The sequence below is a fragment of the Pelophylax lessonae genome (assembly GCF_965119305.1).
Source record: "Pelophylax lessonae genome assembly, chromosome: 5".
In the NCBI taxonomy this organism is placed as follows: domain Eukaryota; kingdom Metazoa; phylum Chordata; class Amphibia; order Anura; family Ranidae; genus Pelophylax; species Pelophylax lessonae.
The window spans coordinates 44297654-44323836 of NC_138772.1; the positions used below are offsets into that span (position 1 = coordinate 44297654).

The 26183-nt window shown below is 45.7% G+C and overlaps 1 protein-coding gene across 1 annotated transcript in view; it reads right to left on the bottom strand.

Moving 5' to 3' along the window:
* Positions 1–26183, bottom strand: part of GLCCI1 (glucocorticoid induced 1) — a 175662-nt gene that overhangs the window by 24870 nt on the left and 124609 nt on the right. Inside the window, exons 5-6 of the mRNA XM_082258801.1 lie at positions 14930–15079; positions 729–942 (exon numbers count right to left, since the gene is read on the bottom strand). Of these exons, the coding sequence (XP_082114927.1) occupies positions 729–942; positions 14930–15079 (364 nt within the window). The remainder of the gene's footprint in view (positions 1–728; positions 943–14929; positions 15080–26183) is intronic.

Consider the following 26183-nt stretch of genomic DNA (forward strand, 5'->3'; position numbering starts at 1 on the left):
AGGATCACTATTCCTTTTTAAATCAGACACCGCTACTGCGCTCGGCCACCACATATTTTTAATTAGGCCCAGGATGTTTTTGGGTAAAGAGGACACTGTGGGCAATTTAAGTCTTGGAGAGCAAAGATCAGCAGAGCCAGCTATGGGACTGGTAAGTAGAATATATAGCATTTGTTATTTTTGCCATGGGACAGCGATTTTATTTTTGGTGTTTGCTACTATAAATAAAATGTTCGGTCAGGAACAAATGCTCAAATATGTGGGCTTTGCAACAATAGTTTCTCCTTTTCATCAGGAAGCCATAAAAGAAGACCATATAAAGAGACAGAAATTAGCTATAGTTATGTTAGTAAGAACTAAAGAGTCCCTGTCTCCTACAGAAAAACACAAGCAAGCACACTGAAGACAATATTTCAGGAAATCAAGTTGATGAAATCTGCAGGATTTAGTGGTCTGGCTGCAATTTAGGTCTCCTACCAAAGCAAGGTCATTAGAGAGCCGACAGGCTGGATGTTAGTTCAGCCAATCTAATTTTCCCTGTATGAAGAAATCTATGGAAGATATTTGTATAGAAGCACAAAGCAAGGAAAGACAGACATAGGTGACACAAAATGGCTGAGAAGACACAAACTATGTAAAATGACAATGGACAAGTGAAAGCGGCACAGGCTGAACACAGGCGACAGAGGCAAGGGGGGGGGGGGGGTGACGTCTGCCGCTACACTCACCTTTGTCTCTGTCAAAGAGCAGATCATCTGTGGAACAAGGGCTGCCCTCCTGTGATTCGGGGGGACAGGATGGAGAGGCGCACGGGGAATGGTTGCTGCTGCAGCTGCTGCTTCGCTCTTGGACAGAAGGTGTCTGAGTGTCAATGCTGCGGGTGCTGCTGCTGCGATATGTGGAAGGTAAGGGAGCTCGACGTCCATCAGGAATTTCTAAAGGCTGTAGGCAAGAGGTTAGGGGGTAAAGAAATATAAATGTGAAGCTTTTTTTTAAAAAAACTGCAAAGTAATTTAGTCAAAATCACAAGAAAAAAATACGCTCTACATCATAAACCTATTAAAATTAAACACAGAATACAAAAACATAAGCAGATGTTACAGTCAGTGTAAACCTTATTAAAACTACAGATTCAGAGACAGATGAAGATATAGGCAATCTCAATTCACAGCCCATGTCATCAACTTGCTTTTACCAGACATTGGTGCGCAAAACAGAAATCTATATCACTTACCAGGCGTGGGATTTTATTTTAAGACCTCTCACTGGCAGTCAGTCTCCCTACCATATACAAGATCCGATGGAAAGGACCATTACTATTTATAAATGTCAATATAATAACCGCAGCTTATTAAATCACCCGATCCAAAAGCAACACTTGTGCCATATGAAGATATTACTCTCAGGACACTTAAGGCTTCGCTGTGATAATAGGCAGTTGAAGTGAATTTTCACCAACCCCCAAAAAAATGTAAAGGCAGCTGGACAGTGTTGTACACATGCTTCAATGCTTTGCTTCTGGGGGCAGGTCCAGGACAACCTGGGGGCAGAGGAAGGCAGTTGAATAATGCTGGCCAGCAAGACGGAGGATATCTAGTGACAGGTTGAGAGATGCATGTTGCCGGTTTTATTTCTACTTTTTGGGCTTCGTTCAAATGGGGTGTACTACAGCAATTCCCTGTGCGAGGGTTGTGTTCACCAGCACGGGGATGTACAGGTGTTCCATGCATCCCCATGCCGGCAGTCCAATTGATGTGAATTGGATGTGCGTGGACACAACCGCTGCACTAAATACAACTTCCATGTGGGTGTGTCCTTCCAAACCTACACTGTCTGCATCCAGAGACATGTATAAATAAAACTATAAGCACCCTCAATAGTTTGTCTCATCTCTAACTGCTACATCTGCAGGGCAGCTTTTTTTTTTTGAAAAACAGATTTGCTGGCTAGACCACCAGGTAGAAATAAAAAAGCAAGCCTAAAAAAACAAGCTAATGCAGCCACCACATCTAATGATTGGTAATCTTCAATACATTACATTTTTTGATTCTGTGTTTTAAGGGCCAGTTCACACCATAGACACGCAGTTCGGATGTGTTCCAGATTCTTTTCGGCATGCACGTTTTTGATGCGTTCCAATGCATTTTTGGTAGTTTTTTTTTTTTTATGCAGTTCAGTGCATTTTTCCCCCTTTTTTCTTAACCTTTAAAAAGGTCATGTGCTTTCCAGTGAGTTTTTGATGTGTTCCAATACAGTCCAGTGCATGAAAAATGCAGCATGTTCTATTTATTTTTCTGAAACTGCGAGCACTGGTGTGAATTATGCTATAAGAAACCATATAACCTACTTTCCATGCATTTTTAATGCTTTGAAAAAAAAAAAAAAAAAAAGAACGCACTGTACTGCATCTGGTGTGAACTGGCTCAAAAAGGTTAAATTCTTAAATGTGTTCCACCCATATTTAGAGTGTAACATGTTCATCATATGGTGTGGGATGGACATGCCAAGGTACTTCAGAACTTTATAGAGTTCAATCTAAAACTTACGACGAATGATGAGACTACCATAACTTTCCTGGACGTACAGATCTCCAAGGGTCACGATGGTCTATTGGGGTGCTGTATACCGGAGAATCAGACGGAATTGCTCCGATGATGCAACATTTAAAAATGAGGCAGACAATCTGAGACAGACTCCGTAGTCCAGGATATTCCTCAAGCCTTAAAAAGGCTTAGAGGAAAGCATGTAGTAAAACAGGTCATGACGCCTTGTATAGTTGTGACATGGTCGGATGCTCCTTGGTCCACCCAGCACGGGGAGGGGGGTACCACCCAGGTCATCTTGGGTGGATGCCTCCCATCCCCCATCTCTGTCTAACTGCTCCAGTCACTGGGTTACGGTTTTGCCTTCAGCGCCGGTGGCTGGACGCCTGGTGCCACCCCACAATCCACTGGGTGAAACATCTTGGAACGCTTTGCGTTTCGGCAATGGCGCCTCCCCATCCCCAGCTCTGCCCTATACCCGCCAGACATAATATGATGGAACGCATTGCGGTCAGGAAGCTGCGCCGCCCACCTGTCATGGCTTCGGCATCTGGGATTGGCCCTCCTCCCCGGAAGTGAGGTCATCTCCCCCCGGTAAGCTGATTGGGATGGCATTGGGTGCCGTGGAGCCATGGGAGCAAGCATGGAACATCGATAAGCTGTCCATCAAGGGGCCAGAGCTTAATGATTGGTTAAGCTCCCCCCTTGAGCTTCTCAAAGCTCATGTAGCTGTGGATCAGTTATGCCATTCACCATTGAGAACACATGGAGGTATGTTTTCTATTGTATTAGGTCAGTGATCTTGTCTCCCCTTGTACATGCCGTTCTACAAAGTTTTTTTTTTTTTTGTTGATTCCCCTTTTCCCTTAAGGGATAGTGTTTTAATACGCTGACTTTCTATGCAAAACAGCTACTATATTAGTACTTGTTAATATACATATATGCATGCAGGGACTTACTAAATCTCTAATTTATGGGCATGTGCAGAGGATGCAAATCTCAGGTCATCTTATGCCTCGTTTCCACTGAGTGGGTCGGTTCGGTACGCTATTTTGAGTGTTTCCATTATGAAAGTGGCCCATACAACCGAACCAAACCGCACCATTCCTGGTCCTCCTTCAGATGTAGGGCCATAAAATGGTACGGTACGGTTAGGGCGGAGCTACTGGCGTCACACGATACATTCCACTGATTGGCGTACAGGAAAACCTCAGTGCTCACGTCAAAAGGCATTTGGTGTAAACCCCACATGGCCCCTGGCAGTCCGACTTGCAGTGGAAACGCTCACCTGAATAGGCCGGACCATTCTAACCCTTCCAAACTGTACCGACCCGAACCGTTCCGCTCAGTGGAAACAAGGCATTAGTGACTCTTCAACCAGAATCATGATTGCGTTGTTTATTCTGGAAAACAGAGAGTCCGCCACCAGTGGCACAGTCAACTTCTTAGTAAAGCGCTTAGGAATCCCACGGGGATGCTTTGGTTGTCCCCACTCTTTAGCGACAATTCTGTCAAAATAGGGAGGGAAAGGAAACACCTTTGCCACTCTAGAGGGCTTGTGAGTGCTAAAGGGTACCTGCGCCTCCATCGCAGCTTCAGCTGTGTTCTCCATCTTCAGGGTCTCACGCACAGATACAATCAGTGCATCAACCAGAGCCTTTTTGTGCGCGGTCGCAGAAGTGGAGGAATCATCCTCACTATCAGAGTATGTCAGGCACGTGGTCGTAGACCCAGCAGGGTTACCCACATCCACGGTGGCTGAATCAGATTCAGAATCCGATGAGACAGATGAGGCAGGGGGCACTTTTTGCTAGCCCGTCGCCCACAAGCCACCTTCACCCAGGACACAAGGGACTTCTCCAGGACCGCTGTCAAGTGCATGGATGGATGGTTGGGGCCCAGAGGATTAGGTGAGGAAACGTGCTCCAAAGACTCCATGAGTCACCAGGGGGACCCCACAAAAAAGTGCAACACTGCTAATGGACAACTCCCAGCGCGCTGACAGCACCGCCCAGTCGCCAGCACAAGGCACAGAGCGATCCTCAGGATAAAGGGAGAGGATCCCACCAGCATTACACCCGCCTCCTACACAGGCACCTGCGACCACCAGAGGAATCTGCACTACACGTGCAGTGATCATAAAGCTACATGATTCAGGAGTCAGCACCAGGGGATAAAGGAGGGGCTCCCACCGCCGAAAACACCACCCAAGGGGCTCCACCATCATGGCCCCTGCTATTTGCATTGGTAAACCACAAGAAAATGGCTGCCGGACTACACAAACATGGCCGTGTATAGAAACACCGAGAATAGGGGGGATGAGGCCACAGGACAGATCCAGGCAGGAGGTGGGGCCCTGGCACGAGCCCCCACCAGCTCAATCGATTGTCCGTTTGCCCACGGAGCATCCCCCCCCCCCCATTAGCACCCTGCCCCCACAACAGAAAAGCAGCCAGGCCACCCAAAAAAAATACATCGCCAGCATATGGGGGGGGGGGATGCGGGGGCCTGCGGGAAGGGGGCGAACCCGGGGGTCCGACTGTCCCATGGAGGGGCCCACGTCCACCCCAAAACCCTCAAGTGGTGGTGGGGGGGGGGGGGGGGGGGAGGTTGGAGGCCGGGCGGGACACAGCTACTCACCATACCAGAAACAAGGTGGGCACCACTCCAGATAGATCCTCCTCTCCATCGAAATGAGGGGGCTGTCGACCAGGAGGAAGGCTGCGAGTCAGCCTGAGGCCAGGTTGTATGTGACCTCGCGAGACGTTTAACTCGCAGGGCCAGCCCCTGTTTGGTCAGGCTATGATGCGGCGGAGCTGAGGCCTGCACGCTCGCTGGCCAAACTGGGGGTGACCATTGGATCTAGAGCAGGAGTCTCCAAACTATGGCCCTCCAGATATTCAGCAACTACAATTCCCATCATGCCTAGTCATGTCAGTTTTAAAATGCCTCATGTGACGTGTAGTTCTGCAACAGCTGGAGGGCCGTAGTTTGAAGATTCCTCATATAGAGTATCCAGCCCATCACCCAGTCCGGCAGTTGATTGTAGATCTCATGGGAAAAATCTAGGAGAAAAAAGTTCCCCATCTAAAAATTTTGCCAGGACCAAAGATCCCAGCAAGGAACTAGGTCCTTACTCCTGACTAGGCAGAAAAAAAAAAAACTGAGTGACTATAGCAGGAAGAGGGAGTATACCCCCTGGGACTGCCCATAGGTGTAGCAAGAATTTTATTTTTCTACCTAGTGTCCTACTCCTGTAGGGGGCAGCATAACCCAATGGTCAAGAATGACAGGAGCCGTGTCAGTCAATGAACTAAAGAGAAAAGGCAATTCCGCCGAGGATTATATTTAGGAGTGTTTGCTTTATGCGGCCAATTCCACTTTAAGAACAGTTCGCAAGAAAGCTGTGTACCCAGAAACGTATTTATAGATTGTACAAAGAAAACAAACACGATTTACTGCCGTTCTGTGTGAGGAAAACTCCCACACCAAAGTGGAAAAAATAAGCGTACATCTCTGGGTCAGGACGAGGGGAAAGCGGTGCTAAACTCAGCCCATTCCTTACAGGGGGTGGGCGTGAGTCTGAGCTGAATAATACAGTACAGTAATGACAGGCCCAGAAATAGAATCCCAGTGAATCTACAACACAGAGGTGAATAGGAAGAGGGGGAAATAATTGCTAGATAGAAAATGTGGTGTACGTGAGCACGTCACTACAGAGAAGCCAAGTACATCCACACTTCCATGTTCCTGTGCTCTATAGCACACAATAGCATCCAAAGAGGAACCGAGATGAAAAAAGTAAAAAATATATTCTCCAACACGTCAAACACAAGGCCCACGGGCCAAATCTGGCCTGCCGGGCCATTTCATGTGGCTTTCACACCCTGGGATTTTTATCAGTCAGAACATGGCGAAACTTCGTTCCGCCACCTTCGGCTCTCGCCCTCAGCTACCCCACTCACCACTGTCACTTGCAAACACAGAAGCCTTCTGTAATTACAAGAACAGCTTTCCTCTTGGCAGCTCTCTGGTCTAACAGATCCCCGACTACCCTGCACGCGCTCAAGGCAGGGCTCAGCTGGGCCAAGAGGCAGAGCCACCTACACTGCTGGGAGGTACTAGACTTGGATCAGGTAGGAGAGATGTGAGGATGTACGCAGAGTACCCCTCAGTCTTGCACGCCACATACTCCTGAGTACTCCTACGTATTCAAGTAGATATAATCTTACAGATACTACTGATCCTTTGAGGGTAACAATTTAATCGCTGGCCGCATCATTATCGAGTTTGACGCTCCTGCTCTAGGTCATTAAAATTTAAAATGAAATAAGTAAATCTTCCGCAAGTTTTTTGTTCCATCTCTTTAAATGCTGCAAGTACAGAAAAATCACCATTGATCTACTAGAAATCCAGTGAGCACCCAACTTCCTGTATGAACGGACAACCGACTCAGAGTGCCCCTGCTACACTAAATTCTTACCTGCTGGACAACACCGCCCCCTTCATAACATAAATGAAGCCCAACAAAGAATTTGGTAGGGTTTTTAATGCAGAAAAAACTAATAGGGTTGATTTAATAAAACTGGAGCACAGAAGCTGGAACAGCTGTTCATGGTAGCCAATCAGTTTCTAACTTCAGCTTGTTCATCTAAGCTTTGACAAAATCTGAATGCAGATTGGTTTATATGCAAAGCTGGCACACTCCAGTAACTTTCCTCTACTATATCTCCCTCTTGCATAAAATGTCCTTACCTGCCTGTCTCCACCGCACCTTACATAGTTACATAGTAGGTGAGGTTGAATAAAGACAATAGTCCATCCAGTTCAACCTGTGTAGGTGTGTGTGGCCGTAATCATCTCCCATACCCCTAAATGTTCTGATTCTTGAGATGTACGTCTAAGAGTCTTTTGAAAGCAACCATACTTCCCGCAGAAACCACCTCTTGTGGTAGAGAATTACACAATCCTATAGCCCTAACAGTAAAGAACCTCCCTGTGTTGCCTGAGGTTAAAACGCATTGTATGCCCGCGAGTCCTCATGCAATCCTCTCGACTGAATAGCTTTTTTTTCTATGCGGAGATCACCATTGAGGCATTTATAAATTGCTTTCATGTCCCCTCTCAGGAGTCTCTTCTCCAGGGAGAATAAATCAAGCGATTGCAGACGCTCCTCATAATTAAGGTCCTCCAATCCCCTAATTAGTTTAGTTGCCCTTCTCTGGACTCTCTCCAGCTCCAACACATCCCTCCTGAGGACTGGTGACCAGAACTGGACAGAATACTCCAGATGCAGCCGGACCAGAGTTTTATAAAATGGTAGGATTATAGTTTTATCTCTAGAATACATCCCTTTCTTCATGCATGCTAACATTCTGCCGACTTCGGCAGCTGCCGCTTGACATTGCATGCTATTGCCTAGTCTATCATCTACCAAGACTCCCAGATCTTTCTCCATTTTTGATTCCCCCAAAGTTTCCCCCCCCCCTAAAGTGTATTGTGCTTTTATGTTTTTAGTCCCCAAGTGCAAAACCTTACACTTCTCCAAATTAAACCTCATTTGCCATGTCGTTGCCCACTTTTTTGTCCAGGTCATTCTGTAGGATATCTGCTTCATGCCGTGCAGTTATTGCCCTGCCCAATTTTGGGTCATCTGCAAAAACTAAAATAGAGCTACTGATCCCGTCAATGCGGTTTATGAATAAATTGAACAGGGTTGGTCCCAGGACTGAGCCTTGGGGGACCCCGCTTACTACCTCAGACCAGTCTGAGTATGCGCCGTTTATTACCACCCTTTGGACACGCCCTTTTAGCCAGTTCCGTATCCAAGAGCAAACCTTGCGGTCGATGCCTGCAGACCTTTTATAAATTAAGCGCTAGTTGGGAAATGTATCAAACGCCTTAGCGAAATCCAGGTACACCACATCCACAGGTCTCCCCCTATCTAGCTCACAGCTCACCTCCTCGTAGAATGTTAAGAGATTGGTTTGACAAGAACGCCCATTTGTAAACCCGTGGTGATTACTGCTGAAGAGGTTGTTTTTAGTAAACTACGATATAGTCCCTTATCCCCTCCAGAAGTTTACATACTATCGATGTCAGACTGACAGGCCTATAATTTCCCGGGACATGCCTCTGCCCTTTTTTGAATATCGGTATCACGTTCGCTTTCCTCCAATCCCCTGGTACATTTCCTGTCATAATACTGTCAGCAAAGATCAGGAACAGTGGTCTAGATATAGTCTTACTAAAGTTCGTTGAGTACTCTCGGATGTACGCCATCTGGGCCTGGTGATTTATTTGTGTTAATTTTATCCAGCCTTTCCTTGATTTCACCCTCTGTTAGCCATAGCGGCAAGCCCTGTGTATTACTACTAACCATACAGTCATGGTCAGTGTACCCCTCCTTTTCCTATGTAAAAACTGACGAGAAAAAAAAGTGTTCAGCACGGTTGCTTTTTCAGTGTCGTCTGTAACCATCCTCCCATCATCGTTTATTATGCTCTGCCCTAGTTTTGCCGCTGATATAGTTAAAGAATTTCTTTGGGTTCTTTTTACTATCCTCTGCTATTTGTCTCTGCTCGAAAGCCGATACTGTGCCCTCTGATTTATATTTCATAAAGGCCATTTTTTTTCCCCCTAATAAGTTTAATATTACGGTTTAGCCAGCCAGGTTTGGCTTTGTCTCTTCTAAATTTATTTCCCATAGGAATGCACTGTGCGATGCAGTTGTTTAATATGTTCCTAAAGCATTCCCATTTTTCCTCTGTGGTCAGTGTTACTTGGGTTTGGTCCCAGTTAACCCTTTCCATCATTGAGCACAATTTGGGAAAGTTTGCCCTTCTGAAGTTTAGGGTTCTTATGTTCCCCACTTGCCTTGTTGTATTGTTATTTACACTAAATGTGATCGTCCTGTGATCGCTAGAGCCAAGGTTGTCCTGGACTCCGACCTCCGAGATTAGGTCTGGGTCATTAATAGATACAGCACTGCATTTTCTCTAGAAGGAGAATCCACCAACTGAGACATGTAGTTGTCCTGTAAGGTTTCCATGAATAGACGGGCCTTCTGTGAGTGTGCAGTCCCCTCTTCCCAGTCAATGTCGGGATAATTGAAGTCCCCCAATATGATGACTGATCCCAGTTTTGCCACTTTACCCAGGCAGTGATATAAATTCCAGCTCTACCTCCTCCCTTTGGTTGGGTGGCCTATAGTAAACCCCCACAATTACTTTTCCCTTTACTTCTTCCCTATTGAATTCTACCCACACGGATTCTAACTCCATACTCATCCCTTCCATAATATCACTCCTCTCTATCACCCTTCCCTTATTCTTGACAGACATACCCCTCCCCCTCTTTTTCCTACCCTGTCCTTCCGGTACACCGAATACCCTTGGATATTGGCCAGCCAGTCATGTGAGGGGTCGAACCAAGTTTCCGTTATTCCCACAAGGTCTATGTCCTCCTCATGTACTAACATTTCCAACTCATCCATTTTATTAGCTAGGCTCCTGGCATTAGCATATACCCCTCTTAGTTTTGTGGAAGTAGATAGTGAATGGTGATTATTTTTATTCCTGTATGGTCTGAGGTTTTCCCGCACAGACCCCCCAATTGACATTATGGAACTAATGTCGCTGCTGACTAATACTGCCTTCTGTCCTTTGCTCCCTCCCTCCTGACTCTACTTCTGAGCCCCCCCCCCCCCCCCGTCTCCTAGTTTAAAAGCCCCTCCAACTCTTGGTGGCCATCTTTCTCCCCAAAAGAGCTGTACCATCCCCATTAAGGTGCAACCCATCCTTACTAAAGAGCCGGTAGCCGACTGAGAAGTCAGCTCAGTTCTCCAGGAACCCAAACTCCTCCTTCCTACACCAGTTCCTCAGCCACTTGTTAAGTTCCCTAATCTCCTTCTGCCTCTCTGGTGTGGCTCGAGGTACCAGCAGTATTTCAGAGAAAACCACCTAGGAGGTCCTATTCCTCAATCTATTCCCTAAATCGTTCTTTAGGATCCGCCAACTTCCTCTTACTTTGTCATTAGTGATTAGTGCCCAAATGCACCATGACCGCTGGGTCGTCCCCAGCCCCGCCCAATAATCGGTCTACCGGATACGCGATGAGCCGAACTCGAGCGCCCGGTAAACATACTGTCCGGCTACCGCAATCTTTGACAGATTGCCCTCTCTGTCCTCTTGATAATTGAGTCCCCTGCTACCACAACCTGTCTAACCTTTCCTGAGTCTCAGCCCCCCTCCTTCCTAGAGGCGCCACTCCCCTGGCAGCTGGGGGAGGGTGCCTGCTCCAGCACTGCCAACCCTGAGTTGATATCCCCATCAACATGCAACTTTGTTAGGGTGTACCAACTCAGGACTGGCCTCCCTGGCACTCTTCCCTCTACCCTTCCTAACAGTCACCCAACTGCCTACCTCTGATGCCTGCGTCTCCTCTACTCCTCCCTCCTCTATGCCGACCCCTGCCAGTGCCCGATGGGTAATGTCCAAGCTCCTTTCCAGGTGTTGCCACTGTTTTCTAGATCCAGGATCTGGGCTTCCAGGGAAACAAGTAGCACACATCTTGCACAGCAGTATTCGCCCTCGATTGGTTCATCAAGAAACGCATACATGCAGCAAGAAGTGCACTGAGTGGCATCCCCAATCCTGTCGGACATTACCACCCTCTACTCTATGGGGATAATTAGTAATGACCTGCTATTCCTTACCTACTCTACAGTTATCTCCACGGTACTAACCCTAGGGTACTCACCAGTTGCTAAGATACTTACCAGTCCTCCCAGGTACTCAGTCGCAGAGCGCGGTCAGTCGCAGAGCGCGGTAAGCTATGTACACGCAGCTCAGTGTACAGTTTCAGCATCTGCCCAGTTGAATGAACTGCCACAAATGCGCACCACCCGGGGTACTTAAATTGATCTTTTCCCCTAGGAGGTGGGATGATCTTCCTGATATGACCACTGTGGCTGCTACTGTGGTCACATGATCAATAGCCCATTTTGCCGGCTCAGAATCATCACTAAAGCTCGAAAGCCCTGTATAACAGCTTTGTCACTGTGCTGGGAGTGTGTGGGTGTTAAAGCTCACCCTCTTCGCTGCCCCATATATGCGTTATGCAAGCAGCAAGCAGTTACTCAAAACACAACCCGAAAAGGTTACATTTTTCCTGTAACACATTCAACACAAGTGAAGCGTATGGCCATTAGGTATTTTAAAGGCCTGAGAGACTTCGAACACTTAAACCCACTTCCTGACCAGTGATACTTCTATTTGCAAAGACACAATAACAATGCTTTGGCACTGTTTTTCAAGCAAGGAACAGACAAAAGCTAGACCTTTATTCTGCATGCATGAAAATCAGTATGTTCACAGTAACATCAGATATTAATTCTGGCCTTGGTGCGATTTTTTTCCTGCAACAGTGTTAATGGAGGAATGCCACCCGCAGAGAATATGTTTTCCTGGAACAGGGAGCCATCCTTGCTGGGAGAACACAGTGATTACTGCTAGTGGTTCTCGCCGCTGGCAAAAGCTGCATGAATAAAAACGAACATGCTCGTTGTACCCAAGTCCATTAATGGATCGACTTGGTACAATCAGACTGCCCATACATGGTGAGATTTGAACCCTATATGGCTGGCTAGTCCAACACCAAAGAAATCAATCAAATGTAAGGATGAGGGAAGCAAAACAGGGTGAAGCTAGGCACAACTTTTTGCAAGAAAATTCTAGAGCCTACCGATTGTTTTGATATGCAGGTTTCATAGAAGGTAATTTCTGCTAATCCATTTATTGTGAAATGTTCAGTGTGAATTTCTCAAATTGGCAAAACAATTAATCTAAGAGATTTTATCCATTTTGTCAAAGTGTCTGAAGGAACTACTGTCAGTCCAGGTTAGTCAGCAGCAACCAGATTCTTGTCCTAGAACAGCCTCTCAAAAAGGGTTCCTCCAGAAGTAAAGGTTCCATATGTAACCACTGACGATTTCTTTCAGCTTCTGTAAGGGGGTAATTTTAACCACCAGCTGCCAGCGCAAGGGGCCTTTTAAACTTGACTGTCAAGTGGCATTTTAACCACTGATTACCAACGTAAGGGTCACTTCATTGACTACAGAAGCAAAGAAGAGCATTTTACATCATATACACCATCACAGTAAGCAGGCCAATCTCCACTAATGTAAGGAAAACACTACAATTTTTACTGTCTGCCTATTCTGGCTATTAGTATGAGTCCTTTACTACTGAAAATAACTTTGCCGTATAGAGCAGCCCTGGGTTTCAATAACGCCAAGTACCCTACATTCTTTATTTTTTTTTATCACATTATCACAACCCACTGTTTAGAGCTGTAAATACTATTAGCAGGGGTTTTTCCATGTTTTAAAGGTTGAGAAAGGCTAATCTAGAGTATGGGGGGAGAAGAAAAAACTGCAAAACTAGACTATTCTTTCTTTAGACCCACTACTTGTGTAACTGGTCTCTAGGGGAGATAACAGGACACAGTACCTGCCACATGCACCCCCCAACCAGTTTTAATCTAGCACTGGAATGGAACTTGCAGCCAGAAGAGAGCTGGAAGCAAGTTACGAACAGTGCAGAGTTGGCACAGCCCCCGAACCAAAACAAAAGAGCTCTAGAGATAGATGCACTATTAAATCCATTCGAAATTTAAAGTATGTCTGGAAAGGATTAAAAAAAAAAAAAAAAAAAAAAATCAGTATAGCTCAAAAATGCTGAAGAGAAAGACCTGAAGGGTAATCCTGTCTAAAATTTAGTGCACGCCCAACTCCCTGGTTGAGCCGATAATGTTGCTTTTGCTAAACAGATACCCCAACCAACTCCAGTACTCATATTCAGGACATCGCCCCCTTATGTTACGTTATATAGATTTTTTTTTTTTTTTTTTTTTTTGGGGGGGGGGGGGGGGGTCTGTAGACCAGAAGGGAAAGCTGGGCAGATGGCATTCTAGGAACGCCACATAATGTAATTTTTATCCAAACAAAACTGCTGAAACTGGATTCTGTATGTGTAATTTCGAACTCCCTTTCACCTTATACAGAGTGGAATAATGATGGGTCTTGCCATGAATAGTCTCTCAGCATTTTAAAACTGCAGATCTAATCAGTACATCTTTTATTACATGAGTACATATGCCTTTGCACCTCATTTACATTAAAATCTAAACTTAATTGTGATGGTCTTAAACACAACATACATTACAAAGACTAAGATCTCTTTAAATATCTTCTATAACCAATGGCATCAGGGGAATCTTACAGTGCCCCAAGATAACATTGTCAAAGTATAGGCATGCTGTGGTCCCTTCAGCTGTGTTGAATAATTCATCTCTGACCATTAATGTTTTAGGCATACCTGGAAGCTTAATGACCGAGCAAGAGGTAAGTCCAGGAAGGAGTCTGACGCATCCTTCACTTGGAGAAACCAAAGCCCTGATGTACAGCCTGCCTAGGCATAGAAGCAAAGTTGGTCACCCCCTTTCGGCAAGGGCCCCATTCACAGAATGCTTTGCATTTACTGGATGAATGCAAAGCATTCTCCGATTGCATGAGGAGACAGTGATGTCACCGTTCTAAGGGGTTGACTGCCTGTGTTTCAAAGGCAGGATAGCTGCTCAGCACAGGAACCAGGAAGCAAACGGAGATCATTGATATATTGGGGTCTTTATTCTTTCGACCAGGTATAGTATGGGGGGTCCAAGCTAGATCAAGTAACTATCCATAAAATAGCCATACCTGGAATTCCTCTTAACGCAGAGTTCCACCCAAAAGGGAATGTTCCTCCTCTGCATAACTTAGTATGTCATTTTAGGGATGTGAGGGGCAATGGGGGACGAACACGTCACAGGTCCCAGTCTTCTGCAACACATCCCAGGAGACAACAGGACCATTGTCAAAAGTGCAGCATGACTTGTGCATCCGCAGTCGGCTGTGAAGTCGAAAGTCGCACAGCCAACTGCCCAGTTAGGATACCGGGATCCTGTAGGCTAGTGAACTAACCAGGGTGAAGACGGTGCCTCTATCGTTGGCCAGGAGTCTATTAAAAGTCATCACCCACTGTATATGTAGCCGATTTTTTTTTTTTTTTTTTTACAGACTGGACAACCGCTTTAAGCAATAGGTAAGGGGAGGATTCTCAGAGAGCCTTGACTGATATAACCATGGTGTGTAATCTGAAGTAGCCACTGCAAAGCTAGAGAATAAAAAATTATGTCTAGATTTCAGGCCTAGCGCAGGTGAATACACTTAGCTCATTTTCCAAACAGGTCATTTATTTCCTCGGTACCCATGTCGGCAATATACGTGTCAACTTCCACCCGTCTACATGCAGTAACCAATGTTCTTGTAACTGAACACACGATACCTTGACTCCGTCTTTTTCACTAGTTTCCTTAATGAAGACTCTCTCGAGTTCAGGGCTTATTCCTTCAACGTTACATGGAACTCTGGTGCCTATGGATTTTGGTACCAGGATGCTTGAAGTGGGCACAGGAATGGATCGGGATAATGAAGCCTAGAAGTACAGAAATAGGAAGACAATATTAACCACTTGAAGACCAGGATTTTTTTCAGCACTTTTCTAGTAAGTAATTTTCTAGCAAAATATACTGTTTTATACTTTTAAACATATGTTTTTTCCGCAGAGACCCTAGAGAATAAAATGGCTATCGTCACTTTTTAGTTCACAGTATTTGCGCAGTATTTTACCATAAAATCCATTTCTCTGAGGTTCACTGACGGACAGCTCCTGATCTTAACCATTGGGTTATACTGCCTCCTACAGGAGTAGGACAATAGGAAGAAAAAAAAAAAGCTTGACTACGCCTATGGGCATTACCAGGGGGTATACTCCCACTCAGCTATAGCCACCGAAGTTTGTTACAATGTCAAAAGAAATCCAACTCCACAGAGGGTTGGGTGCTGTGTCCGTCAATGAACATCAGATAAAATGGATTTTACAGTAAGACAAAAAAAAAAAAATAAACGCATTTTCTCTATCGTTCATTGACAGACAGCTCCCGATCATGATCTACTTAACCATTGGGACATCCCACAGCAGTGTTAAACATGAGGGGTGGGAAAAGCACAAAACAATTCCCCAAGGCAAAACCATGCATAGCCAAAAAGGTAACATGGAGCTCAACCAAGAACTGGAGCTCACCTGAAAAAAAAAAAAAACAATACGCCTTTAAAGAGGACTAGGTCCTCCAAATAGCAGCCTGCAAAACCTTGCAGCCAAAGGAAGCATCCGCAGATGCCAACACATCCACTTTATAAAATATTGTAAAGGTGTGCAAAGACGACCAGGTAGCGCCTTGCATACCTGCATCACTGACGCCGGATGATGAAGACCCAGGAGGCACGTAGAGTGCGGCGTAACAGGAAAAATAGGAACCTGACCCTTAATTGAATAGGCTTGAAACACCGTCTGTCTGATCCATCTGGAAATGGCCTCAACAGAAGCGGACAACCATTTCCGAGGGCCATCCGTGAGCACAAATAGGGAGTCTGACTTCCTAAAACACTATTGCTTTCAGGTACACCCTAATTGCCCGAACACCCACCCAATGGCAAGGCAATTTCCTTAGGATGTTTTGGCCTGGTACACAGGGAAGGATTCATTCAAATGAAAATCAGTGACCACCTTTGGAAGGAATGACGGGCAGGGGCCAAAAACCACCTTATTTCTGTGAACCACCAAGTAAGGTGAACAAGACAACGCCAGCCCTGACACCCTGCATGCAGAAGTGATTGCCATCAAAAAGGCCACCTTCAAGCAGGAGAACCTCCCTAAGACTTTCAAAAGAAGGTTTCTGGAGAAGGACTGAAAGCATCAAATTGAGCTCCCAAGGCGGCAATGGAGACCGCACCAGAGGAGCCAAGTATCGAACTCCCTGGATAAAAGTACCACCAAGGAAAGTGTGGCCAATGGTCATTGAAAGATGACCGCCAAGGCCTGAGACTTGGCCCTGCGCTGCTCAACAGACCCAACAAGATGACTCGCGTCCGCAGCGGCCGAATCAGATTCAGGATCTGAGGAGATAAATGCAGGTGAAGGCGGGGGACACTGTTTGCTAGCCTGTTTAGCCCAGGACAAAATCCACCTTGGGACAACAGACTCCAGGACTGCCGTCAGTGCAGTAAGGGATTGTGAGGACTTAGGCAGCCTTTGAGAGGGGATCAGGGGGTGGAAATGTGCTCCAGGGACTACATAAGTGAAAAAGGGGGGCCCACGATAAAAGGTGTAAAACACTGCTAGGGACACCCCCACCGCACTGACAGCCCCACAGGGCGCCAGGCACAGAGCACCAACCAATCCTATAGCAGAGAATGAGAGGACCCCACCACCAGACTTCACCCCTCACCGATCAGACACCGCAGCACCAGGCTATCTTCACACACATGCAGTGATAAGGAAGAGAAAGGAGTCAGCATCAGGGGATAAGGAGGGGTTCCCACCTTGGATTGTCTGTTCCCTACACTGTCTGTCTGTCTATGATTTTGAAGAATAAAGAGACTTCATTGCTTTCATTCACCTGTGTGCGGTTCCACAACTTCTATTGCATCATTCCGGATGGCGGGTCTTACCAGCACCAGGTTGGGCTGATACACCTGAGCGGCTTTCCTTCCCTGATTATCCAGAGAATGAGAGGACCCCACCACCAGACTTCACCCCTCACCGATCAGACACCACAGCACCAGGCTATCTTCACACACATGCAGTGATAAGGAAGAGAAAGATACAGGAGTCAGCATCAGGGGATAAGGAGGGGTTCCCACCGCCAAAATCACCACCCATATATGCTTCACAGTCATGGCTGCCGCTATTAGCAATGAGAAACCACTAGAAAATGGCCAATGAGGCTACACAAAAATGGCCCTTGAATTTACAGCACACAGGTTTCAAGAAAATGGCGGCTCCCGGGGGCCCAGGAGGCAACCCAAGAGCCCCAAAAACATTACCAGCAGGAAAGGAGGGGCCTGGCAGAACACCCTCCAGCTACAGCCCCTCCCAAAAGCCGATCGTCTGGTCGCACGCTCCCCCACCGCTAGCTCAGCACCCCAGACCGACCTTAAAAGGTGGTATGGCCACCCCATGGGGAAGGTGGGGTAGGCAGATGAGGAGTGAAGTGTCCGCAGGGACCACAGAGAGGGAGAACGCTGAACAGGGAGGAGAACCCGGGGGGGGGGGGCAGACCGTCACCCTAAAACCCTCTAGGGGGAGAGGGGGTGGCCAGCTACTTACCATACCAGGAACAGGGTGGACACCGCTCCAAACAGAACCTCCTCTCCATTGAAATGGGGGGCTATCGGCCAGGAGGGAGGTTGCGACTCAGGCAGAGACCAGGTCGTATGACTTCCTGAGATGTTTAACTCGCAGGCCAGCCCCAATCCAGTGGGGCTATGTCAGAGCCGATCTAGCGCGGAGCTGAGGCCTGCGTGCGCTCACAAGTCAGACTGGGGTGACCACTGGATTTTAAAAAATATCCAGCCTGTCACCCAGTCTAGCAGTTGATTTTAGATTCTTACAGCAATAGAAAAATCCATTAAAAAAGGGGAAAAAACTGCCAGGACCGAAGATCCAAGCAAGGAACAAGGTCCTTACTCCTTACTAGGCAGAAAAAAAAAACTGAGTGCCAATAGCTGAGAGTGGGAGTATACCCCCAGGGACTGACCATAGGCGTAATCAAGCTTTTTTCTGCCTAGTGTCCTACTTCAGTAGGGGGCAGTATAACCCAATGGTTAAGATGATCAGGAGCTGTGTCCATCAATGTACGATGGAGAAATGCATTTTATTGAATAAAGAAAAAAAAATAAAAAAAAAACACACCACAACAATTACCTTAATTTTTTTGTATAATGTAAAAGATGTTACTCCGAACAGATAACTTACACGTCACGCTTTAAAATTGTGCACGCTTGTGGAACGGCAACAAACTCTGGGACTTAATTTCCATAGTTAATGCTTTAAACGCCTTTACAGGTTACCTGTTTAGATTTACAAAGGAGGTCTAGCGCTAGAATTATTGTGCTCCTTTTAACACTTGTGGCGATCTCGCTTGTGGTTTGAATACCGTTTAAATATGTGTGCAGGACTTACGTATGTGTTCTCTTCTACTATTTTACTTTTTTTGTACTGTCCAGTTTTTTTTTATCACTTTTATTCCTATTAGAGCCCATTCAGACTAGCGCGACTTGTCAGCCTGACAAGTCGCGGTCCATTGAGTAGTACAGGAACCGTTCTAATAGGAGCGACACAAGTCGCTCCGACTTAGAAAAAGGGTCCTGTACTACTTTGGGGCGACCTGGGAACGACTTGCATAGACTTCCATTATGTGAAGTCCCTGCAAGTCGCGCCGAAGTCACGGTGCACAGCGGTGCACGCGACTTCACAGGTCGCCCCCCAAAGTCGGATCGCCTCAGTGTGAACTGGCTCTTACAAGGAATGTATACAGCCCTTGTAAAAAAACAAAAACAAAACAACAAAAACAAAACGGGTGCCTTGAGGTTTCTTCAGGGATGCCTTGGCAAAATACCTAAAAATTGCCCCAAAAATGTATACAACCTGGTGGGTGGATGAAACCTGCCTTTTAGTTACACAAAGCCACAGGTCTTCATTGTGCACCACAACAACCTTCTAGCTGCTAGCCAATGACATTGGTTAAGGAGGATGTCAGTTGCCTGCATATCATCCTTGTTTGACCCTCACTTTCCTATCAGCTTTGTGGTCTCATTAGCGAAGTGATGGAGAAAAACCTGAGGGAGAAGAGAAACAGTGGAATACTAGAGCGTATCAGTTTGGAAAAGTGTATTTGCTTTGGAATATTAATTCACCTCTAACATTGGGTGACCTACATGTATCCATTTACTGATGTTGCTGCATTATGTAAAATTACAAAAATAGTTTTTACATTTTTAGAATGGGGTGCCTCAAAATTGTCCATAATTTTGGAGGGTGCCTTTAATGAAAAAAGAGACACTGCTCTATACAAGTCAATAGAACATCCAAACCTCTTGTAATGAATGACTAACTGTACTGTGTACCTTTGTTTTGTAAAGCAAGTAGGTTGATGCAGCTTAGCAGAAGGCTGGATACAGGTCAGAAGGAAGACAAGACAATTCAAAACACAACTCTCAAACTGACGTAGAATGCAAGCAGAAGACACATGAAAGTGTACAGCATTTTTACCCCAGTCACAAGCTTAAAGCCCAATGACACAGGCTCCAAGACAACTCACAAATACAGGGCTGCCAAGCAAAAAATGTAAGCTTGCATATTTACAACTACACTTTAAGGTCCAATCACATGCAGCAGGACTGTTGGTATATTCCTATATATAATAAAGGTGTGTGTGTGTGTGTGTGTGTATATATATATATATATATATATATATATATATATATATATATATATATATATATATACACACACACACACACACAATATATATATATATATATATATATATATATATATATATATATATATATATATATATATATATATATATATATATATATATATATACACACACACACACACACACACATACATACACACACACATACATACATACATACACACACACACACACACCAGCTTAAAGTGTTACTAAACCCAGGAGCCTGCATTATCTGGTCTCCCACAGTACACAGAAATGTAATAGTTTTAGTAAATATACAATGCTAAATACCTTTTCCCATCAGCAGTATCTAGCAGCCTTGTGACGTTGTGTCCAGCAGAGCACTGGTTAAAAGTTATAGGAGTTTTCATTCTTCTCCGATTGTCCTTTGAGGCTGCAGGACCACTGACCCTATATATGGACAGTGCTAATTGACCCTGTGCAGATTACATGCACCTTCCCAAGAAAAAAAAAAAGTCTCCAGCAATAAACACCAAACTGAGCATGTGCAGAGTGCCTCCAAGGCTCAGTTCTATCGGGAGATGGGTTGGGGGACAGTAAAAAGGGAGGAATCAGAGGACAGGATCAAACAGCCCTTTTAAACAATGCAGAGAAATAACCCCTTGGGTTCCACATAGGCTGATTTTACTGTTGTGGGTTTAGTAAAACACAAATGTCCCTGGTCTCTAGAGGAAATGACAGGACACGGTACCTGCCACATGCACCCTCCAACCAGTTTTAATGTAGCACTGGAATGGAACTTACAGCCAGAAGAGAGCTGGAAGCAAGTTACGAACAGTGCAGGGTAAGAACACCTGGGTTAAAAAAAATAAATAAAATAAAAAAGCCACACACAAAGCACTCGCACTAAACACAAAAACACTCACACCAAACCCCAAAAAGCCAGTGAACTAGTACTGACCAGCACATACCCCTGGTGGATAGATTCAGCAGGCTTTTTACAGTGTTTTTTGATATTTGTGGCCTGCTACACAATGCCATTGACAGCCCTCTCAGTCTAAAATACATTTCACTTGGTTGAGACTACAAGAGGATCGGAGTGGTGGTGTTGCTGCAACAAGGGAACACATTGGTCTGTCTTTATACATGCGTAGATTTGGAGCCTTACAGAAAAGGCCGATTTGATCGTTGGGATGTTCGTAGCAAAGTGTAGGCAGATAAAACCTGCACTCTGTCAACCAGCATTCCCTGTGTCAATTAAAACCGACCTAACCTCAAACAACTGAAGACTTGCTATTTAATAGGGAACATTTAAAAATGTTGATTGTGCCTTTTGTCTTGAATTCCTCCAGCAAAATATCTGCACTTCCTGTGCCTAGAGCCGCATATCCGCACTGTTTATCATTTGCTGCCCCACATGGTTTGTCCCACCAGATTCGGTAATGTCGTTTTTGGGGCTGCTCAGTGTTTTCCTTGCTGGAGAGAAAGTAGCAGTGCAAGGTTCTCCCTGCATCCGATTCCTTCATTCTTTGAAATCTGTGCTGGACTCTTCTGCTACTTGATCATTACCCCATCAGTCATCACTGACATGAGGAAGAAAACTTTCTCCTCTACCTAGATGGCCGTCTACACACACAGCACAGAATGTATGGTGAGTCAGGAAGTTAGGAAAAGTACAGCTGCAGGGAGACCAAAGTCAAAACTAGTCCTCTGCCATATGCCTGCTTTTTTGGGCACAACTTTTACAGTACAGGTTCTGTTTAAAATGCATCGCCGCAGTGGATTCCAACATCTTTTTTTGTTATCTTAATAAATTATTCTTTTTTGTAGGGCTCCCGCCCCCCTCGCTACAAATTTTCTACCCTCATGCGCCCCCTGTCACAGGCGGGCCTTGCGTTTCTGGACTGCCACAAATACTTTTTGGCATCCCAACTGGTAACTTTGGTTTGGTGGCTGGAAAAATATTGCCCTTCATTGGCTCCCTCCACGCTCTTGCAGTGGAGGGGTCTGGTGGACACAGCCATACCTCTGCACCGTGATACCTACTGCCATAGAGGTTGCCCCAAAAACATGATAGAGTTTGGGCACGCTGGTTAGCGGACTCTTCTGCTGTATTGCTACATTAATGGTTGCTGTGCCTCTGACCCACGGTCTCGCTGCACTATACTGTTTAAGTGGCCTGAATTTAATTGCGTTTCCCCCATTATGATCTCTCTACCCTGTTTGCTGGATTTTCCTCTCAGATGTATTGGTTTTTGAGCCTTACTGCTTTTTCTCCATGTTTGTCATCGCCCCTGCGTGGGCAGCAAGTTGCTGATTGACTCATTGCTATAATCCTTATTCAACGACTTTTCGCACCTGGTTTTGTTTTAGTTTTGTTTCTTTGTTATGGTTTTTCATTCAATAAAAAACTTAAAAAATGTAAGCGCCCATTCAGACTGGAGCGACACGACTTGCTGGGGCGACCTGTGAAGTCGCGGTGCACAGCGTACACCGTGACCTCGGCGCGACTTGCAGGGACTTCATATAATTTAAGTCAATGCAAGTCGCCTCCAGGTCGCCCCAAAATAGTACAGGACCCTTTTTCTAAGTCAGAGCGACTTGTGTCGCTCCTATTAGAACGGGTCCTGCACTACTCAATGGCGAGCGACCGACTGCGACTTGTCAGGCGACTTGGCGCTAGTCTGAATGGACTCTTAAATGTAAAAGGAATGTTTATATTTAAAGTGATTATAAAGTTTTTTTTAGTTAAAAGAAAACATTGTATTCTTACCTGCTCTGTGGAATGGTTTTGCACAGAGCAGCACTGATCCTTCTCTTCTGAGGACCCCCACTGGCGCACCTGGCTACCATTCCAGCCATGGGGGCACTCGTGTGCAAGCTCCCAAAGCCTGCCCCCTGTTTATTTGTCACTGCTCAGATTGACAGCAGCTGGAGCCAATAGCTCCTGATTTTGTATCTGAGCAAATGAGCGAGGGAGGCTTGGCTCTCGTGAATCAAGATCAAGTTCAGGTATGTTTTTGAAGTGGAGGCCCAACCAAAAGGAGAAGTTGGTTTTCCCCGGACCCTTATTGCAAAAACCTTCTGTCTTTACCTCTAACTAAAAGTGTTCCTTTAGGGTTGGTTCGAACTTGTGTGTTCTTGTGTGGTGCGATTTTGCAGGCCATTTATCTGCAAATCACACCGGACCCGGGAAAAGTAGGACGTGCACTAATTTTAAAAACTTGTGGCACCAAACTGCATGGCACCCAGATGCAGATCGCAAGGGACATTCATTTGAATGCAGTGCAGGAAACCCGCAAGAACACATCCCCATCGCACACTGCGTTCTGGTGTGAACCGACCATAAAAGGGTGTATTTATAGTGTGCAAATATTTAGAGTTATCACAATGTGTATGCTCACAGTAAAAACATGTTTGCTGTACAAAATTTCCATTTCTAGGCTCTCCAGCTGCTGGCTATCCCTGAAAAAGGGGCCCATTCACCCTAATGGTGTTGCATGAGAGTGTGCTGGGTAGGGGACAATGCGCTGAGCATTGCAATGTTTTCTTGTTACAGTTTATTAAAACGTTGCCTCATCCAATGTGACGTGCTGCGTTGTGTTACAACACTTGTGCGTTTTGCAAAACTGCACACATTCTGCATTTACACAATACACATGCATGATGTGAACAGGACACAATTGCCAAAATAAAATCTTAGGCAAATTCTCCTAATGCACAATTCTCACAAAGGGAAGTATCTAGCACTGTATACATTTCAGCTATTCTAGTCTATGTTTTCTTGGAAGGTGTTGCCCTGTCTGGGTATGTTTATGCTTTCAGCCAAAACTGATTTCTGCATGCCAGCTTCACTGCTTTTATAGAACCTACAAGAGAACGGGCGAGAACAAAAAACTTACTGCAGTTCATTAAAATCGGACATCGGAGACAGCCAACTTCAGACAAGTAATGGTGGCCACATGGTAAAATGTGATCTGAAGATATCCTGTTTCAGTCAATTTTGTTAAGAGGAAAGCTGAACAGGCAAAACAGACCAAATACAAATATGGGAACTGTATTACCTACCAAAGAGTTCTTGTTTCGGTCTATACAGTTCGAAAAAATCACACAGCTCTGTAACAAAACACAACCCTATTTGGCAGGGGAGGTGACCCCAGTTTCTTTAGCCACCTCTTATCAGCATGCTCTTTGTTAACATGCACACTGCAGCACAACCAACTACGCTGCTTCCCCTGTTCCAGTCTGTGCTCTGCTGTTCAGAGGCTGATACTAAGCTGGTTAAACGTAACAAAAAAAAAAAAAAAAACTTGACTATCCTCTTTATTAAGGGTCCTTTCACACGGGCGATCTGATCCGATCCGCCTGTCACTTTTTCAGGAGGACCTGATCAGATGCTCCATGCAGCCCTATAGGGCAGCGGATGTCATCAGTGACATGTCCGCTGACACCCGCTGCTCTGACACGATCCGTGAAATCCAGACCGATGGAAACCCTATTTTCCATCCATCTGGCAGATCGGATGGGATCAGATGAGAACGGACAGGCGGTCTGTTCTCATCCGATCTCCCCATAGAGAACAGCAGGGATCTGACAGCTCCATCTCTGCAGAGTGGAGACTGAGCTGTCATGCGCCTGCTCATCGGGGATCGGGCCGATCGATCGCCGCTGAGCAGAGCGGACTCTGTCAGCAGTTGCGCCTGTGTGAAAGGACCCTAAATGTCTCTTGTGCTGCTGGCTGGGCAGTTGAAACGGGCATATTTCATATATTTTCAAATAATCATGGAGTGGCGAGTATCTACCAGCAAGTAAAACTGGGTTTCACCCCCTATATAATTACTCTATGAGCCCCACCACCCCCCTTCTGTTCACCTAATGATCCCCCCTTATGGCATCTTGCAACACATGCCCCCTCAACCTAGGGGGTATACACTCACACTTGGGCTTAAAGAAAAGCCTAATATAGGATTTTCTCATTTCCCTTTTCCCTATCGTTCTTAATATTCATGCATATCTAGCAATTATTACAAAAGTCATCCACCTCTATAGTTCTGTTTGTTGCAGCCAAAATCATCCTGCCTCTGTGCATACATGTGCCTATCTGATGTGTGTACACATGCGGAAAGTCTGATCCATAAAGGATATATGCGCACACCGATCTACTGCTTAATGCTGAGAAAATGAGCATCCAATCTATTTAGACATGGATACACATATACAATTTCTATTTTTTTTTATTTTCAGCCAAAATAGGTCATTTCCAAATTGCCTTTAGGTCTCAGCTTATTTTAAGGGTTTTAAAATTTATTCTGTATCTCAGTAAAAAATGTTTTATGTTATCTCGGTAGATAGTATCCCTGTACATCCCTTTGTGAGCTGGACATCCAGCATTCCCCATTATGTTTTTTGAGAGCCTCCCCCTAGTGGGCTATTTTAAGCCTCAGGCATACCCGTGTAATGCTTTGAAGGAGCGTGGCCGCCACAATATCTGCAGCGCGCATGCTCAGAAACGCGTCGCATACCAGAGAGGTCACAACCCACCGCTGAAGCCATCTGTGTCCCAAGCCTCGTTCTGTCTAACATCAACCGCCCAGTCAGCTCTCAGGTGGTGACCAGATAGGACTCGCCCAGACCGCACCTTCCTCCAGGACGCCACCAGCGTATGGGACACACGCCTACTGTGTCCGTGTACATCCAACAGCCCATAGAGGAAAGTGGGCTGTGTCCGAGTACATCCAACCACCCATAGAGGAGAGTGGGCTGTGTCAGTGTACATCCAACCACCCATAGGGGAGAGTGGGCTGTGTCCGCGTACATCCAACGGCCCAACAAGGAGAGTGGGCTGTGTCCGTGTACATCCAGCCACCCATAGGGGAGGTTGGGCTGTGTCCGTGTCGCTCTGCATAAGCGGAAGAGACACAGACCAGCTATCCACCAGTTCAGTGGGTATCCCCCTGAGCAGGCAGACTCCAATTGAGCCCGTCCCGTGTATAAGGGGTTTAAAGCCTCAAAGATGCATTTCTGAATTAGCAAGCAGTTTAAGTACCTGCATTTACCTTGGTATTATGCCCTTACAGTCGACAGTACAGCAGAGCTCAGGCAAGGGTAGGGTAATACAGAGATCTGAGGCTGTGCAAGAAGATTGCCGTTAGAGCACAGGAAAAATAAAATCCTATAGGCAGCTTTTTTACGGTCCAGTTTCAAAGGGATGAGATGACAAGTGACAATGAAACTGCAGCAGAGAAAAATCAT